Here is an 18,954-nt window from a genome sequence, read left to right as displayed (position 1 = left end):
AAACTTAAAAATAGACAAATTCCTAGTAAAATGTAATTCATTAAAAGCTGATGGAATATAAAATAGCCTGAAAAATTCTCAGAAACATTAGAGAAATGAAATACTTATTAAAAGTATTCCCACAAAGCTAGTTATATGGGTAAGTTCTATCGAATTTTTACAAGGAATTGTTTCTGTCTTACATTCTTTGGAGTGGAAGTATGTGATTGTGTGTTACAAAATGTGGTGTTCTGAGGTAGTAAGTCAGGCAATATAGGTAAGCCTATGTTTTACTTGGCAATAGATATGCCCTGACATGGAACTTTTATTCTAAAGGAAGGGATGTTTCTTTCTAGTTGGAATGAAGCCTATGATATCATATGAACCCCATCTTCAGTCTTCTACTGACAATGGAAAGTTAGGCCAGATGATGTCTACACTTATTTCATATCTACATTATATAAGTTTATGACAATTTATCTTAAAGCAAAATTGTCATCACTCCACAGACTGCCTCCTTTTTTTGATTTCCATATGCATGAACTATAGGATTATGTCCACTCGTTTAAAAAATCAAGAAATGTAACTGTCTCCTTTTTTGATTTCCATATGCATGAAGTATAGGACATGTCCACTCATTTTAAAAATTAAGAAATGTCAAAAAAGTGTAAGAGACTGTTGAAAGCCACACTGTCTCCTTCCCCTTGTGTGTCTGCTTATGGCTCTTAAATTTATCACAGATTTGACTTTCACTTAATCTCTAGCCAGAGTACTTGGATAGCCCTTAGCACTTAGTGAATGGGCATAGAGAGTTATGCACTTACATAGTACTTAAATAATAGTTGGCATTTAGTATTTGTGATGGCCCTTAGCAAATTGTTTCTCTGTAAATTGGAGTGTGATAAAAATTTATTTTAAAGACTATTTCTGGTTGTATAATAAGCATCAGTAATTTTCAAGTACATAAAATACCAAGCGCATTAAATGTTTTGTAGCCTTTCATGTTATCTTCTGATAATGGTTTCCTTATATTTGGAATGGGAATGATAATGCCAGCTCTCCCTATCTTACTACATAAAGGATAAAGAAACAAGGCTATAATGTTCATTGAGTATAAATATACCTTCTGGATTATGTGTCCCCCTCCCCATACTTGTGTTGAAGTCCTAATCCCTAGTACCTCAGAATGTGACTGTATTTGCAGATAAGGTCTTTAAAGAGGTAATTAGGCTAAAATGAGATTATTGGAATAGACACTGATCCAGCACGAGAAGTGTCCTTACAAGAGGAGGAGGTTAAGACACAGACACACACAGAGGGATGACACCTACAAGGCAAGGAGCAAGCCCTCACAAGAAATCAACCTTGCCAACACTTGTATGGCAGACTTCTAACCTTTAGAGCAGTGAGAAAATACCTTTCTGTTATTTGAGCCACCTACGCTATGGTACTTTGCTATGGCAATTCTTACAGTAAATTAATAAAACAGAAGAAATGAGATGACAGACAAAAATACACTTTAGCAATTAAAGCTATTCAAATGCAAAGTTATATTGTCCAAATTAACAATAATATAAGTAATGTCGATTCCCATATCTCTATGTGCTGATTTTGCTCTTAATTTTTTTTTTAATTTTTGCAGTTATAGGTTTTTATTTTGAGGAATAGAATTCAAAATAAAAAGAATGTATTTTTCAAAAAATAAATAATGGTAAACTCTTTACAGTAAGCTAATCTGCTATATTTGTCTTCTTTGGAAAACAAGAGTCACTAACTGTAGAGCACCATAGCTGCATGGAGGTGTTTCTCACTTCGTCCTGTTCCCCTTTGCAAAGAAAGTAAAAGATCTCTGAAGGGTAGGTGGTTTAGGAAGCCCTGGACGTAAAAGATTCTCCTATAAGATCTCTATTTGCCTACTGTTCGTAATAATAACATTTTTAGAAGCAGCGTGAGACAATGGTTCTGAGTGTAGACTCTAGATCCAGACAGCCTGAGTTTCAACTAAGAAAAGTGGTCAGGCACCGTGGCTCACGCAGCTACTGAGGCTCAGCTTTTCCTTGGCCAACACTGTCATTGTGTACAAACAACATTTGGTTATATTGTGATCAGAGTGAAACAAGATCTTTAATTGATGTTTCTCCATGAATCACAAATATAATGCATGTGGCTACTTACATCACATATTATTGTGAGCAAACTTTCAATTGTGAAAATGCATTTGACCAAAAATATAACCTGTCTGAAATATTGAAAAATAACCAGTTATTCAGTGTAAGATCTAGGAATAGGTCCATGATTACAAACAATGTAACAAACCCAACAGTACAATAATATGGTACAGTTTCTTCCAATTACTATCAAGACAAAGAAATGGAGACTAAATAAGTGTGGTAGGTCTAAGGGGGCCATGCCATACTCCACTTATCATGCTGCTATGACATAAAAATACCCCACATCTCACTCCCCAACTCAACAATTCAGCCTCCTACATAACATCCACAGTACACGCTATGTCATCTCCTTCCTGGTTGCCAGGGCAACGTAGTTTATGCCTGTCAGATCTAAGTTGGGTGGAGAACACTGAGGCAAAGCTGTTTTCTCTAAGTCATCTTGACGAGTCAAGTTGCCAGCTTTGATGTTAACCCAGAGAATTTCCATAATAGTTTCTTCCAGGCCCCCTTCACCTCTTTATTTCTTAGACTGTAAATCATAGGGTTCAGCATTGGTGTCAAAATGGCATAAAAGAGAGAGATCAACTTCTCCTGAAGGACAGAGGGACTGGAGTGGGGATGGATGTAAGTGAAAATGGCCATGCCATAGCACAGGGCAACCACGGTGAGGTGAGAGACACACGTGTGAAAGGCTTTCCTCCTTCCTTCTCTGGACTGGATCTTTAAGATGGTGGAGATGATCCGGATGTAGGACAAAAGAACCAGACATAAGGGTGTCATCAGAAGAACAATGCTAGACACAATGATGGTGACCTCGTTGGAGGAGGTGTCCACACAAGCCAGCCTGATCAGAGCTAGAATTTCACAGAATATATGATCAATAAACTTGTTTGTGCACATGGGCAGCTGAAAGGTGATGGTGGTATGCATGAGAGAGTTAATGGATCCACTGACCCAGGATGTGATGGCCAACTTAGCACACAGCGCTCCATGCATGATGACCGAGTATCGCAGGGGATCACACACAGCCACATAGCGGTCATAGGCCATCACTGCCAGGAGAACAAACTCAATCCCACCTAAGGCCAGGGAAAAAAATAATTGGGCTGCACAGCTCTGCAACGAGATGGCTTTATGTTCTGCAAGAAAATGTGCCAGCAGCTGAGGGACTATGCTTGTGGCATAGGAGACATCGACAAGGGAGAGGTTGGTGAGAAAGAAATACATGGGAGTGTGGAGTCGGCTGTCCAGTCTGATCAGAAGGACAATGAGACAGTTCCCCAGCATGGTCACCATGTACATGACCAAGAATAGGACAAAGAGGGAGACCTGAGCGTCCCAGTCACTGGACAGGCCGAGGAGAATAAAGTCACTCACCCAAGTCTGGTTATCTGTTCCCATTAAAATATTCAAGGATTATTAATCTGTGAAGGGAGTCAGAAAAAAACAGAAGCTGTTGAGTAACCATAATAATAACTTTTTTCTTTTTTTATTATACTTTAAATTCTGGGATACATGCGCAGAATTCAAGTTTGTTACATAGGTATACACGTGCCATAGTGGTTTGCTGCACCCATCAACCCATCATCTACATTAGCTATTTCTCCTAATGCTATCCCTCTCCTAGCCCCTCACCCCTCGACAGGCCCTGGTATGTGATGTTCCCTTCCCTGTGTCCATGTGCTCTCATTGTGCAACTCTCACTTATTAGTGAGAACTTGTGGTGTTTGGTTTTCTGTTCCTGTGTTAGTTTGCTGAGAATGATGGTTTCCAGCTTTATCCATGTCCCTGCAAAGAACATGAACTCATTTTTTTTTTAATAGCTGAATAGTATTCCATGGTGTATATGTGCCACATTTTCTTTATCCAATAAATCATTGATGGGCATTTGGGTTGGTTCCAAGTCTTTGCTATTGTGAATAGTGCTGCAATAAACATATGTGTGCATGTGTCTTTATAGTAGAATGATTTCTAATCCTTTGGGTATATACCCAGTAATGGGATTGCTGGGTCAAATGGTACTTCCAGTTCTAGATCCTTGAGGAATTAACTCAAGATGGATTAAAGACTTAAATGTAAGACCTAAAACCATAAACACTCTAGAAGAAAACCTAGGCAATACCATTCAGGACATAGGCATGGGCAAAGATTTCATGACTAAAACACCAAAAGCAATGGCAACAAAAGCCAAAATTGACAAATGGGATCTAATTAAACTAAAGAACTTCTGCACAGCAAAAGAAACTAGCATCAGAGTGAACACGCAATCTACAGAATGGGAGAAAATGTTTGCAATCTATCCATCTGACAAAGGGCTAATATCCAGAATCCACAAAGAACTTAAACACATTTACGAGAAAAAAAAGCAAGCCCATCATGAATAATTTTTTAAGAACACATATGTATATGACCCACCAGTGCTAGCCTCAGTCTTTAGATTATTCACGAAGCTAAGCTAATAACCTGGATTCCAACTGCATTATATCTACTCTGCTTCAGAGAGACAGGCCAGTCCCTAAATAAGGACATGATTTGTCTCAGGGACGTCAGTTAAAGCCTGGAGATAATGTAGTACAGTTTTAGGATTTCTACATTTTTACCATCTTCCCTTGATTCCAGTACAAGAAAAGCATGGTAATGGACAATTGTCTGAAAAATGATAAACAGCAAAGACAGACAATTGAAAAGTATCTCAAATACATGGACTAGACTCAGCTTGATGAAATATATGTATCATTTACCAAAGAAAACATTGGGAAGAGGCAAGGGTCTTGTGGAAAGAGCCTGGAATCAGAGAACCTAGGTTTTATCTAGCAGGTAGGTGATTTTTGTTTAGTGACAAGTTTCATACCTAAGATAGATTACTATTAAATGACTTATAGTTACATTTAAGGTCAAACTTAGATAGGTTATAGGAAAGTACTTGGTGTACACTAATTGGTAGTACTACTATAGTACTATGGGTGTTCGCAGTAAGATGACTTCTGCCTTGGGGTAAAGTAGCAAATGTGTTTACTGTCACATACCCTCCACAAAATCAAATATAAATTGATAGCAACCTCTGATAGATCTGAAGGCTCGGATGCTTTGAGGAGTCACTGGCCTTTTTGATAGGCTTTGGTTTCTTCAATCATTAGTGGGATAAAGGAGGACATTGTGATGGCATCTTGTTCTTTGTATTTTTCTCTTTTCAACTTGCTACTGTTAAGAATCTATCCTTTAAATGCGGGTTTAAAAGAAAGCGAACAAAAAGATGAATGCTTAGACATTTTAGACACAAGGGATGTAGCCAAAGCAGGTGTTTAAAGACCCTTCTTCCCTGTCTTCAGGGAAGATGTGTTTTGGAATGGAGATTCCCTGATGTTTTCTTTTGCAAATGCTTTTTCAGTAAAACTAATGTGCTACATCATCAATTGTGAACCTTAAACAGAAACAGGTTACATTTGAAAAAGTTTTAGAACTGACTCCTTCTTATTTCATGTCCACCTATTCACTAACTTTTCTTTTATTGCAGTGTACACAGTAAGGGAGAGAAAGGAGGCAGGGGGCATTGAGGGCAGAAGCAGGGCAAACTAGAATGTCTTAGCTACACGAGAAAGACTGTCAATGCTGCAAGTCGATAAAGTATTAAACAAAATATGTAGTTCCAGAAATGCTCGTCTCCTTCATGGTTCAGAGTCACATTTATTTTTTCTAAACTCTCCCATAATGTTCTCCTCAAAAGTTTCTTCCGCCTCCAACACTTCCGCCTTTACTGCTCTGTCCTGATGCTCCCACCAGCACCCCTCAGGGTGCTTTTCTTCAATCCTGACCGGCCTGAGAATACATCTGATTGCCTCAGAGAAGACATTCTAATTAAATTCTACAACCTCAAGTATATATTTTACTGAAAAATAACTGCCAACCCTTGTTGAATAAATAGAAGATGTGCACCAGAAGTAGACATTTTTTCCACTAATTAGGCAAATATCTTGCAGTGCCATCTTTGCAAGATGCTGATTTCAGGGTGAAGATCACCCTTCCCTGTTCTCGAAGCGTTTGCTCATCAGTGGGGAAAAAGACAGACACAGTGATTGTCACCAGATCATTTTCTCCTCTGCCCAACAGGAGACCCTGCGAGCCCGTGACTGACTGTGCTCCTCTCAGCCACCCTACACGTCTCTCCACTATAGTCCTTGTCACATTACAAATGAGTGACAGTGTCTCATCTCAGAGAAAATGTGAACTTCAGAGTCTAACAGCTTCTGTTGTGGAACCACATCTGTTTGTTCTGCTTCCCGAGACTTGGAGCAAGATACTTAGCATCTCTGAGCCTCATATTCTTCATGTGTGAAATGTGCCTAATATTGGCCAGCTGAAAGGTCCTGGGTGAAATTAAAGGAGTTGGACGACTAATGTTCCTACAGGAGTGCTGGAACAGGCAGGTGTCTGTTATTTACTGATGATCCTTAGTCTTGATTTCACTCTCTCTCTTTCAGAATCTTCTTTAACCACTTACTCCTCCTCTCTACCATCCTCACGTTCCTCTTGCTCCTAAGCAACTCCTTCTCCCTCATTATAAAAGAAAATATACAGAAAATATTTAGGAAGCTTTAGCGTATAGATGGCATTCTAAATCCCCCTTCATTTCACATCCCTAATGACTAGAATCCATTTTCTGGATTTATTTCCTGATATTCATTCCTTAGCCAGTGGAAATTTCTACCCTCACTAATCTATAGAATTTGAATTTTTTTTTTTTTTTTAGATGGAGTTTCGCTCTGTCGCCCAGGCTGGAGTGCAGTGGCGCAATCTCGGCTCACCACAACCTCTGCCTCCCAGATTCAAGCGATTCTCCTGTCTCAGCCTCCTGAGTAGCTGGGATTACAGGAGCCCACCACTACGCCTGGCTAATTTTTGGTATTTTTCGTAAAGACGGGGTTTTACCATGTTGGCCAGGCTGGTCTCCCCGACCTCAGGTGATCTGCCTGCCTCAGCCTCCCAAAGTGCTGGGATTACAGGCGTGAGCCACCGTGCCCGGCCGAATTTGAAAACTTAAAGGTTACTGATAACCTGTCATCAGCAATTCCAGAGAATTTTATTCTATTTGCATTCTTCACTCAGCTTTTAACAATGTTACCTATTTGTTCCTTCAAAGTCACAACTCTGTCATGCACTTCTGTCCTGATCTTCCTCCAATCCATTTGCCTTGTGAGCATTCTTAACCTTCTTAGTTCTCCTGCTCCGTTCTATGAGCATTTGCTAAGGTTCTGTGCTCAGAAGTCGGACTCTACTTCTAAAGTTTTTATTGGAAGCCTTGTTATTTCTAGCTATAATAATTAATATCAGCTCTATATGGCTCACTCTCGATTTCACATTTACCTTCTAGATTTCCCTCCAAAACTCCAAATGCATTCTGCAAAAGCTGAATGAATGTTTCCTAAATGTCTCACAAATGCCTGTACTCCCCTATCCACCAATGAAATTCCACCCTGTCCTCTTTATTTCTATCAACAGAATTAGATTTGTCCCACTCTTCCAATGAACCATCTTTTATTTTTCCCTCCTCCTCCCCATGAGTAAATCCTCTTCCTTTATATCTTCTATTGCTTATCATTCATCTTCCTCTTAATCTTCATCTACATTTCCCTTTGTCCTCATCATTCCCATTTTATAATCCTTTCCACTCTCTTTGTCAATTCAAACAGAGGATGAGTCGGATACAATCTTGGATAAGGCTTGAATCCAATCGCAAACATAGTCAGGCATAGTGAGTCTTCCCCATGTCATAGAGATGATGCTGTACATCACTACATATATGATGCCCCACTGCTAGGGAGTAAAAGACCAAAAGGTTTTCTCCTGGGAAAATTTGTTTGTACATCATCTTTTGTAAAACTTTTTTGAGTCTTCATCATATGTGGCCTCCTTTTGGAGCTCTCTACAACCTCAGCTGACGCAGAGTTCTGAACACAGAAACAGAGCACATGAAGATAAGATGCACAACTTAACAGCTATTTCTCTTTCATGCTGGTCTAAACAAACAAGAAGCTTACCTTTATACAGTGCAGCTCTCAGTGGAAATGGCATTTTTGTTTAGCGAAAGATTCATCTGACCTGTTGTTGAACACTTGGTTTTGATATACACGAAATACATCCATCTTGGAGAGGAGTATTTTCATCATCCTAGCGCTGGGGAATGGAGAACCCAGTGCCACTGGGCAGACAGTGTCCCCAAGATGGTTTTATATCCTGAGAAGAAAAATTGCTTTACTTCTTTGGGGTCTTGTTATCTACTTCCTGTCTTGATTTGGTTGTCTGACTTTTCACATAATCTGAATCCAATTACTGAGACCTAGTTTCTGAAACGTGCAATTCTGAAGTTCACCCTAGAGACATAATTTATCATGGTCTCATTCTGTTTATGCTACACCTTCTCTAGAGCTCTTGTCCCTCATATCTCAGAATATTCTTTTCCAGTGTAGTTTCCTCACTCTAGCAAGTTTCCATAGTGCAATCCCTAAGCTCATTTGAGAGATGCTGAATGACAGTCAGGAGACCTCAACTGCGGGCCCAGTTTGCATTCTAAGAGCCTTTTAACTTTGAACAATTAATTTAATTATCTTACATTTCATTTTTGTTTCTATTGAAAAGAAAATCAGGCTGGCCATGGTGGTTCATGCTTGTAATCCCAGCACTGTGAGAGACTGAGGCTGGAGGATTGCTTGAGGTCAAGTGTTCAAAATCAGTCTGGGCAACAGAGTAAGACCCCAACCCTACAAAAAAAAAAAAAGTTTTTTAGTTAACTGGCCGTAGTGGCACATACCTATAGTCCTAGCCACTCAGGAGGCTGAAGGTGGAAGATTGCTTGAGTCCAGGAGCTCAAAGTTAAGTTAGCTATGATTGTGCTACTGCTCTCCAGCCTGGGCAACACAGAAAAAGAAAGAAAGAAAAGAAAGTCAAAATATTTAGTATACACACTCTTAGGAGAATAATTGAGATGACAGACTTTAAAATAATTGACAATTTTTATTTTCTGGAAAGGTAATATACCCCTACTACATGTTCATGAAATGTTTTATTAATCTAGCCTTCTCACCTAAGCATCTTCCCCAAAAATGATATAGAATTTATCCATGGTATCTCTATTTTTTAGTTAATAATCATTCTCTTCTCCAGCCTCAGTTTTTACCCCTTCTTTTTTTCTCTGCTAATACTAAAGTCTGGAATTGAATAAACATACAACAAAAATGTACTTAAGCCTCTGGCCTTCAGAAAGCAAAATTACTTTCCTACATTTGTTACAATACTTAAGATGAGCAGGTTTCAGGCTGAGCATGGTGGCTCACACCTGTAATCTCAGCACTTTGGGAGACCGAGGCTGGCAGATCACCTGAGGTCAGGTGATCTGAGCCTGGCCAACATGGTGAAACCCCGTCTCTACTAAAAAATACAAAAATTAGCCAGATGTTATGGTGGGTGCCTGTAATCCCAGCTACTCGGGAGGCTGAGGCAGGGAGAATTGCTTGAACCCGGGAGGTGGAGGTTGCAGTGAGCCGAGATTGCACCACTGCACTCCAGCCTAGGTGAAAGAGTGACACTCTGTCAAAAATAATAATAATAATAATAAAATAAATAAATAAATAAGAGGTTTCGCATTCATAGTTTGTATTTCTGATTGAAACTTCCTAATAAATCATATTGTACTATTTTTGCCCCTCTTTAAGCCTCTGTTTGTACCCACCCTCTGATGATAGCTCTGTGATGAGCTCTCAAATGTTAATCAGTGCCTGCAATGGTCATGTCTACCTCCGTCTAGGATTAAGTTGTTTTCTAAGCAAGGCCCCCCTCCAACAAAGTGGTGGACCATAAAGATTTAGTGCCCCAACCTCTTGGGAAATTACCCGGAACTAGCATACGTTTGAGGGAAACTACGGAAGAAGGTTACAGGTACTCCCAAATTGGCTCATACACACAGAAGTAATGGAGTGTGGGAGTGGCTGCATTGGCAACACAGAGCTGATAGATTCCCCTCAGGAGCTTCATGCATTAGAGTGTTAATTGCTGTCACCACTCCCAATTCTCAAGGGCAGGGCCTCCATGCCACTCTTATTTTTCTTGTGGAAGACTGTTCTTCTCTATCCCTGTTTCCCGCAGAACCCCACTGAAGCCTTAGGTCACTCTAAAAAAAATTCATAAAAGCTTGCTTGGTAGAGTTTTAGGCTATTCCCCTATAACCCAAATCTAGCTTTTATCCTTCAATGCACCGATTCCAGTGAGCAGTGAATAGGCCTATATTCACAACGGGTTAAAGGGAAAAAATAAACCCTCTCCCTTGGCTCTAGTATTCTCTTATTTCTCCTTCCGGAGACAAGAGAGTTGTGCTTTGTTCTGCTGAGATATATGCAAAGAATATAATGGGCCACTGTGAACTTTACAAGAGTCCATGGATATCCAGTGCATGTCTCATGGTACTATTTAAGTTGCAAAATAATAGCATTGAATAAAAAATTCAATGCTTTTTATTCAATAAAAATGTAATTTTTATTTTTATGTTTATGTTACACCTTCTCTAGAGCTCTTGTCCCTCATATCTCAGAATATTCTTTTCCAGTGTAGTTTCCTCACTCTAGCAAGTTTCCATACTGCAGTCCCTAAGCTCATTTGACTTATGTAGAAAAGTGAATCTTAGATGTAGAAAAAGTGAATCTTATGTTCTACTGGGAAAAAAAGAGAAAGGAAGAAAGTTATCCAAAATAATACAACAGATTAACTTTGCGTACCTCTTCAAATTTTTAATATATAGGAAGAGATTTCACACAATTTTGAGATAATGCAAGCATAGTGTCATTGTCTGATGTGTTCTTTATCCAGTATGTGCCCTTAAATGAATCATTTCTCTATTTATTTATTCGTCTACCAAGTCAAATACCGGTAATTCCTCAGTACCACCATCTACCTATCTACTTCCATTTTTAAGACTGCTTCATAGTTGTCTATCTCGAAATTGAATGAGTTCCTTCAACAAGCATTCATAAAGGCACACTAATATTTACTATAAATTCATACCCTTGGTATTGCAGAAAAATAAACATGAATATAACAAACTACTTCCTGCTAGGAATTATGCATATAATTAGAGTTGGCTACTTCCAGAGAAGCAGTTTGTTGGGCTCGCAATTCCTTGGCCTAAAAAGCATCATTTGCCATCGTTACAGTTTACTTAGCTTAACTTTAGCACACATTTTCTCACACTGTTAAAACTGACATTAAAAAGTAATTGAGGCCGGGCGCGGTGGCTCACACCTGTAATCCCAGCGCTTTGGGAGGCCGAGGCGGGCAGATCATGAGGTCAGGAGATGGAGACCAATCTGGCTAACACGGTGAAACCCCATCTCTACTAAAAATACAAAAAATTAGTTGGGCGTGGTGGCACGCCACTATAGTCCCAGTTACTAGGGAGGCTGAGGCAGGAGAATCACTTGAGCCCAGGAAGCGGAGGTTGTAGTGAGCCAAGATCGTGCCACTGCACTCTAGCCTGGATGACAGAGTGAGACTCTGTCTCAAAAAAAAAAAAGAAGTAATTGAAAATGTGTCATTCTGGAGATGGATGTTGGTAACAGAGAAGAGTGCATGGTAGTATGGCATGGTGGGGAGTGGAGATATGTGAACTCTCTGTTAAACGTGTCTATGAATGTAAAACTGCTCAAAAAATAAAGTCTATTTAAAAAGGAAAAATGGTAATTGAGCTTGTTCTAGCTTTCACTTAGGTTGTAAAAAGCTGGAAAGAGCATTGCTTCCATCCTAAAACCAGAAAAGGTTTGATAACCTACACAACTGTAACTATTCTTGAATTGATAAGAGAGCTGAGGTTGTAGGGAAACTAACTAGCATGAAATCTGAGGAAATACAGGTAACCCCAGAAAGACATGGGGCATGAGCTCTGTGTTACCTGGGCCAGAGCATGAGAGGAAAATGAGGCCACCCTAGGTGCTAGTAAGAATTGCTTTGCCAAATTGCTGAAGGTTAAGCGTGAGGTACTGTGAGAATCAGGAACCGCAGATAAATGAGAAGTTTACATCTTTTCTCAATATTTTATTCTCAGACTTGGAGACTTGGAATGTCCTGATGAGAATGCTTGAGGGAGGGTGAAACGCCACAGAAAGCCTCCTTTACGATGCAGGTTGAGGTAAGGGCAGCAATAGTGGCTGCAGGAAGACAGGAAGCCCACTCACTCTTACCAAGTCTGTCTCCCGCATGGGACGAAACCCGGAATCACTCACTGGAGGAAGGGCAGGAACGTTTTTTCCCCCACAGACAGAGGAAGACTACTGCCGAGGGAAGGAAAAAGCAAACAAACAAAAATAAACACTTTCTAGCCCTGAGTCCAGACCATGAGCCCTGTCCTAAGGCTGGGAAAGAGACTGGATCACTGTGACCCAGGGACAAGGACAAACGATGTGCCTAAGACTGAGATAGATCTGGAATAGCAAAGCATAATCCCCATTCTCTGTCACCAGGACAGCAAGAATTGAAGAGCAGGTATTGTGGCTTAAGTTTACCATGGACAAAAGGCAGCATGTGGAAAGACACAGTATGGTGTGGAGTCTCACAGTAAGAGCTTAAAACTGAGGGTGGACCAGCAATGTTTGAGAAAACCCTCCAACAATTAACTCTTCACCCCAAGCACAAGCAATGCTCAATGCTAGAGAAATTTAGATTCATTGGTGCACGGAGGATAATCAACAACAAAACTCAAATCCAGGTCAACCCCGGATGCCACTGATTCCCACATCCCCTGGACCTACCTACACACACACACAACACACAAAACTGTAGGACAACAGTGTTTTGTGGTTTTTCTTGTAGAGATTGTTTACCCCCTTGTTAGCTGTATTCCTTGGTATCTTATTTTGAGCATGTGGCTACTGCAAATGGGCTTGTGCATCTGATTTGGCTCTGAGTTAGAATGCTATGGGTATATAGAAACTATACTGATTTTTGTATTCTGAAACTTTACTGAAGTTGTGTATAAGTTCCAGGAGTCTTTTGGCAAAGTCCTTTGGGTTTTCTAGGTTTGGAATCATATTGTCACTGAAGAGAGATAATTTAACTTCTTATTTTCCTATTCAGATGCCTTATGGTTCTTTCTCTTGCCTGATTGCTCTGGCTAGGACTTCCAGTACCATACCGAACAGGAGTGGTGAGATTGGGCATCCTTGTCTAGTTTCAGTTCTCAGTGGGACTGGTTCCAATTTTTGCCTATTCAGTATGATGTTAGCTGTGGGTTTGTCATAAAAAGCTCTTATGATTTTGAGGTACATCCCTTTTGCCTACTTTGTCAAGAGTGTTTTTTTTTTCATGAAAAAAATGTTGGATTTTATAAAAAGATTTTTCTGCATCTATTGAGATGACCATATGGTTTTTGTCTTTAAGTCTGTTTATGTGGCGAATCATATTTATTGATTTGTGTATGTTGAACCAACCTTGTATCCCAGGAATAAAGCTTACTTGATCATGATGAATTAACTCTTTGATAGGCTGCTGGATTTGGTTTGCTCATGTTTTTTGAGGATTTCTGCATCATCCACCAGTGATATTGGACCAAAATTATCTTTTTTTGTTGTGTTTCTAACAGACTTTGGTACCAAGATGATGATGCTGGTTTTGTAGAACAAGTTAGAGAGAAGCCCCTTCTTCAGCATCAGTTCTTTTTTACATAGGGTAGAATTTGGCTATTAATCCATCTGTTCCATAGTTTGTTTGTATTTATTTATTTATTGACAGGTTTTTTAAATTACTGATTCAATTTCAGAACTCATTATTGGTCTTTTCAGGCTTTTAGTTTCTTCCTGGTTAAATCTTGGGAAGTTGTGTGTTTCCAGGAATTTATCCAGGTTCTCCAGGTTTTCTAATTTGTGTGCATAGAAGTGTTCATAACAGTCTCTGTGGTTCTTTTGTATTTACGTGGGATCAGTTGTAACGTCATAGCCGTCATTCCTAACTGTGCTTATTTAGATCTCTTCTATTTTTTTTTGTGTAACGTCATAGCCGTCGTTCCTAACTGTGCTTATTTAGATCTCTTCTATTTTTTTTTGTTAATCTAGCTAGTGGTCTATTGATCTTATTTATTTTTTTAAAAATCAACTTTTGGAATCATTGATCTCTTGTATGGATTTTTGTGTCTCAACTTCATTCACAGCTCAAAGAAATTGGAGACAACACAAATAAATGGAAAAACGTTCCATGCTTATGGATTGGAAAAATCAATATCATTTAAATGGTCATACTGCTCAAAGCAATGTACAGATTCAATGCTATTCCTGTTCAAACTGCCAATATCATTTTTCAAATTAGAGAAAGCTATTCTAAAATTCACAGGGAAAACAAAAAGAGCCCAAATAGCCAAAGCAATCCTAAGAAAAAACAAACAAACAATAATAACAAAAAACCAAAGCTGGAGGCATCACATTACCTTATTTCATAATATGCTGCTACAGTAACCAGAAAATGTATAATACTGGCATAAAAACAGACACACAAAGCAAGGAACGGAATAGAGAACCAAAAATAAAGCTGCACATCTACAATCATCTGGTAATCAATAAACCTGACAAAAATTAGCAATTGGAAAAAGACTCCCAATTCAATAAATTGTGCTGAGATAACTGGCTATCCATATGCAAAACAATGAAACTGGATGATCACTTATCTCCATATACAAAAATTAACTGAAGGTGGATTAGATACTTAAAAGTAAGATCTCAAACTATAAGAATTCCAGAATAAAACCTGGAAAATACCCTTCTTGAAATTGGCCTTAGCAAAGAATGTATGGCTAAGTTTTCAAAAGCAATTGCAGCAACAACAAAAATGGACATGTGGGACCTAATTAAATTAAAGAGCTTCTCCACAGCAAAAGAAACTATCAACAGAGTAAACAGAAAACACACAGAATGGGAAAAAATATTTGCAAAGCATGCATCCAACAAAAGTCTAATATCCAGAATCTATGAGAAACTTAAATCAATAAGTCAAAAGCAAATAACCTCTTTAAAAAGTGAACAAAGGACATGAAGAGATACTTCTCAAAAGAAGACATACAAGCGGCCAACAAACATATGAAAAAATGCTCATTATTACTAATCATCAGAGAAATGCAAATCAAAACAACAGTGGTACATCTAACACCAGCCAGGATGGCTAAAAAATAAAAAAAAATAGAAAAAAACAGATGTTGGCAAGGCAATGGAGAAAAACGGACATGTATACACTGTCTGTGGAAGGGTAAACTAGTCCAGTCACCGTGGAGAGAAGTTTGGAGATTTCTCAAACAACTGAGAGTAGAACTACCATCCAACCTAACAATCCTATTACTGAGTATATACCCAAAGGAAAATAAATCATTCTATTAAAAGGACACATGCACCTATATGTTCATTGCAGTGCTATTCACAATAGCAAAGTCATGTAATCAACCTAGGTGTCCATCAATGATGAATTAGATAAAGAAAATGTGGTACATATATACTATGGAATACTATGCAGCCATAAAGAAAAATAAAATCACATCCTATGTGGCAACATGGATGGAGCTAAAGGCCATTACCTTAAGCAAACTAGCATAGAAACAGAATACCCATGTTCTCATTTATAAGTGGCAGCTAAACATTGTGTACACATGGACATAGAAAAGGGAACAACAGACAATGGGGACTAGTATAAAGGGGAGAAAGAGAGGAGGGAAAAAACTAAAAATACTAGCTGTTGGGTACTATGCTCACTACCTGAGTGATGGGTTCAGTCATACCGTAAACCTCAGCATCGTGCAATGTACCTTTGCAACAAACCTTCACATGTACCTCCTGATCCTAAAATAAAGTTGAAAAAGAAAAAATACTGCAGGACAAGCAAAAGAGGCATGCCCATTTCAAGTCATACTCTTATTTTTTCTCAGAGTCTACTATCCTACACACACAATGTTTGGATCTAACCAAAATTAAAGATCAGAGGAAAAAGCTGGACAAAAATGTCACTGAGCAAAAGAATTAACACAACCAGAATCAAATATGGCCTGAATATAGGAACTATCACACAGGGACTTAAAATAACTCTCTTTGATAAGTGAACAGATCCTGTGGAAAAGATGGTCAGCCTCTGTAAATGTATAAGGAATTTGTACTGTAAATTGAAAACTGTATGAAAGAATCAAATGGAAATGCTGGACATGAAGAACATAATAACAGATGAAGAATGCTGATGAGTGGGTTCAAGAGAGCCAAGAAACAATCAGTGAAGATAAAGGTAAATCAATAGGGATTAGCAAGACTGAAGCACAAAGAGAAAATAATAATAATGATAAAATAGAAGAGAGCAGCCAAGGACTGTGGTACAATATCAAACAATCTAACATACATAAAATTTGAAAATTCCAGAAGAGAAATCAAAGCAAAGTAAACGGAGAAGTATTTGAAGAGATAATGACTGAGAAAAAAAAATAAAAGAAATTGGAGCTCAAATCCAAGAAGCTCAGCCAAATAGCATAACTGAAAATAAGCAAAGGAAAGTCTACATTCATGGTATTCAAACTGTCAAAAAGCTAAAATAAAAGTGAAAACCTTGAAAACAGACCAAGGGAAAAAAAAGATACATCATACACAGAAAAACAAAAACACAAATCAATGCAGATATCTTGTCGGAAACTATGCTAGCCAGAAGAAAATGGAGTTACATCTTTAAAACTGTGAGATGGGGAAAACTATCAGCTAAGAATTTTACATGCAGAGAAAATATGTTTTTGAAAATTAAAGAAAAATAAATTCTTTTTCAGAAAAAAAGCAAATAAATATATTTCCAGCAGACTTAGACCAGAAGAAGTGTTTTTTGTTTGTTTGTTTGAGACAGAGTCTTGCTCTGTCGCCCAGGCTAGAGTGCAGTGGTGTGTTCTCGGCTCACTGCCAGCTCCACCTCCTGGGTTCACACCGTTCTCCTGCCTTAGCTTCCCAAGTAGCTGGGACTACAGGAACCCGCCACCACACCCAGCTAATTTTTTGTATTTTTAGTAGAGACGGTGTTTCACCATGTTAGCCAGGATGGTGTCGATCTCCTGACCTCGTGATCCGCCCGCCTCAGCCTCCCAAAGTGCTGGGATTACAGGTGTGAGCCACCGCACCTGGCCCCAGAAGAAGTGTTAATAGAAATTCTTCAGGAATAGAATACCAGACAGAAAATTGGATCTATACAAGAAAAGAAAAAAGAAAGAAAAGAAAAGAATAGAATAGAATAGAAAAGAAAAGAAAAAGAAAGGAAAAAAGAAAAAAAAAGTAAAGAAAGGAAAAGAAAAGAAAAGGAAGGTAGGTCATCCTGGAAATGGTAAGATTTAAGGTTAACATAAAATTCACTTTTAAATATTTAACAGACTACAGGATAATTGACCTAATTAAACTAAAGAGCTTCTGCACAGCCAAAGCTGAAACAGCATAGCAATTATTTGTATTCATAGTTTATGTTAATGTAAAATCTTTGAAAATAAAAGTGTAAAAATGAGGGGTAGCAAATAGTAGCACACTAAGGTTCCTGTATGAATATGGAATATCCTGTGAATACGCTATTGTACATGATAAAAAGGCCTTGCAGATGCATCTAAATGAAGGATTTTTAAATTGGGATATTGTCCTGGACAATCTGGGTGGCCCCAGTGTAATCACAAGTTTCTTGTAAAGAACAAGATACGAGGATCAGGGCCAGAAGAAAGATGTGTGATGACAGAGGATCATTTATCTGTCATCATAAGGAGGACAGAGTGGAGTGGAGGATCAGAGTCACAGAGAGGTTTGCTGTGCTGTTGGTCTTGTGGAAGGAGGAGCCACGAGCCAAGGAGTGGAGGTCAACTCAAAAAGCAGGAAAGCAAGAAATGGAATCTTCCCCAGAGACCCCAGGGAGAAACGTAGCTCTGGCAACAGCTTGATTTTGCCCTAGTAGAACCCATATCAGACTCTGACCTTTGTAATGTTAAGGTAATAATTTTGTAATGTTTTGAGTCACAAAGTTTGTGGGACTTTGTAAAATAAAGTGGAACTAAAATAGGCTCACGTTCACCAAATATGGGGCAGTTTGAACATCAATAAAGACAATAATTGTCATGGATTAAGACACATCGAATAAATGTACATTAGTGAGTACACGACTATAATGAAAAAAACCTCACCTCATTTGTTGTATTGAAAAGTGGCAAAGAGGAAAAATTTAAAAATTTATTTTGCCTTTCTCATACCAACTGTACCTCAGGAGGATGAAATAGTGATGAGGTGGAAGTTTCTCTCTGTAAACGTATTTTAGATTATAAAGAGAAAAGGATGATAGACTCTCATCATGTTGAACCCCTAATAAATTAATAGAGCTAGGTCAGTCCTTCTCTATCGGGGGCAATATTGGCATTGCCTAGTGGGGAGGGAGTACTAGGGCCATCTAGTAGGTAGATGTTAGGAATGTTGCTAAGTATCCTACCATGCACAAAAGAGCCCCCATAACAAATAATTATTCAGCCCAAAATGTCAATAGATATTTGGCACTTTTGAAAAATCCTGACCTGTGCGATATAATAACTGTAACAATCCCCAGAAAAAAAAAAAAGAAACATTGTGTTTCTTGCTGCAAACATTGTGTGCTTCTTGCTAGAAGGACATGTGACCATCTGTGAAATACTATTGTCAGAAAAATAAATAAATAAGTCTGATGAAACCTCTGGATTAAACGGGAGATACAGAAATAAAATAACATGTAAAATTATACTATAGGGATGTCAGCAAAAAATCTAGACTGTATG

At 38.6% G+C, this 18,954-nt stretch overlaps 1 protein-coding gene across 1 annotated transcript; it reads right to left on the bottom strand.

Moving 5' to 3' along the window:
- Positions 1 to 1,600: 1,600 nt before the first annotated feature.
- LOC102132263 (olfactory receptor 2F1-like) lies at positions 1,601 to 3,604 on the bottom strand. Its single transcript, XM_015448207.4, has one exon. It carries the CDS (start codon positions 3,549 to 3,551, stop codon positions 2,598 to 2,600), a length of 954 nt encoding a protein of 317 aa, XP_015303693.3. The 5' UTR covers positions 3,552 to 3,604; the 3' UTR covers positions 1,601 to 2,597.
- Between the last annotated feature and the right edge of the window lie 15,350 nt (positions 3,605 to 18,954).

This window comes from Macaca fascicularis, chromosome 3 (assembly GCF_037993035.2).
Source record: "Macaca fascicularis isolate 582-1 chromosome 3, T2T-MFA8v1.1".
Taxonomy (NCBI): Eukaryota; Metazoa; Chordata; class Mammalia; order Primates; family Cercopithecidae; genus Macaca; species Macaca fascicularis.
The sequence above is the reverse complement of the archived record's forward strand: the minus strand, read 5'-3'. Positions and strand labels throughout refer to the sequence as shown.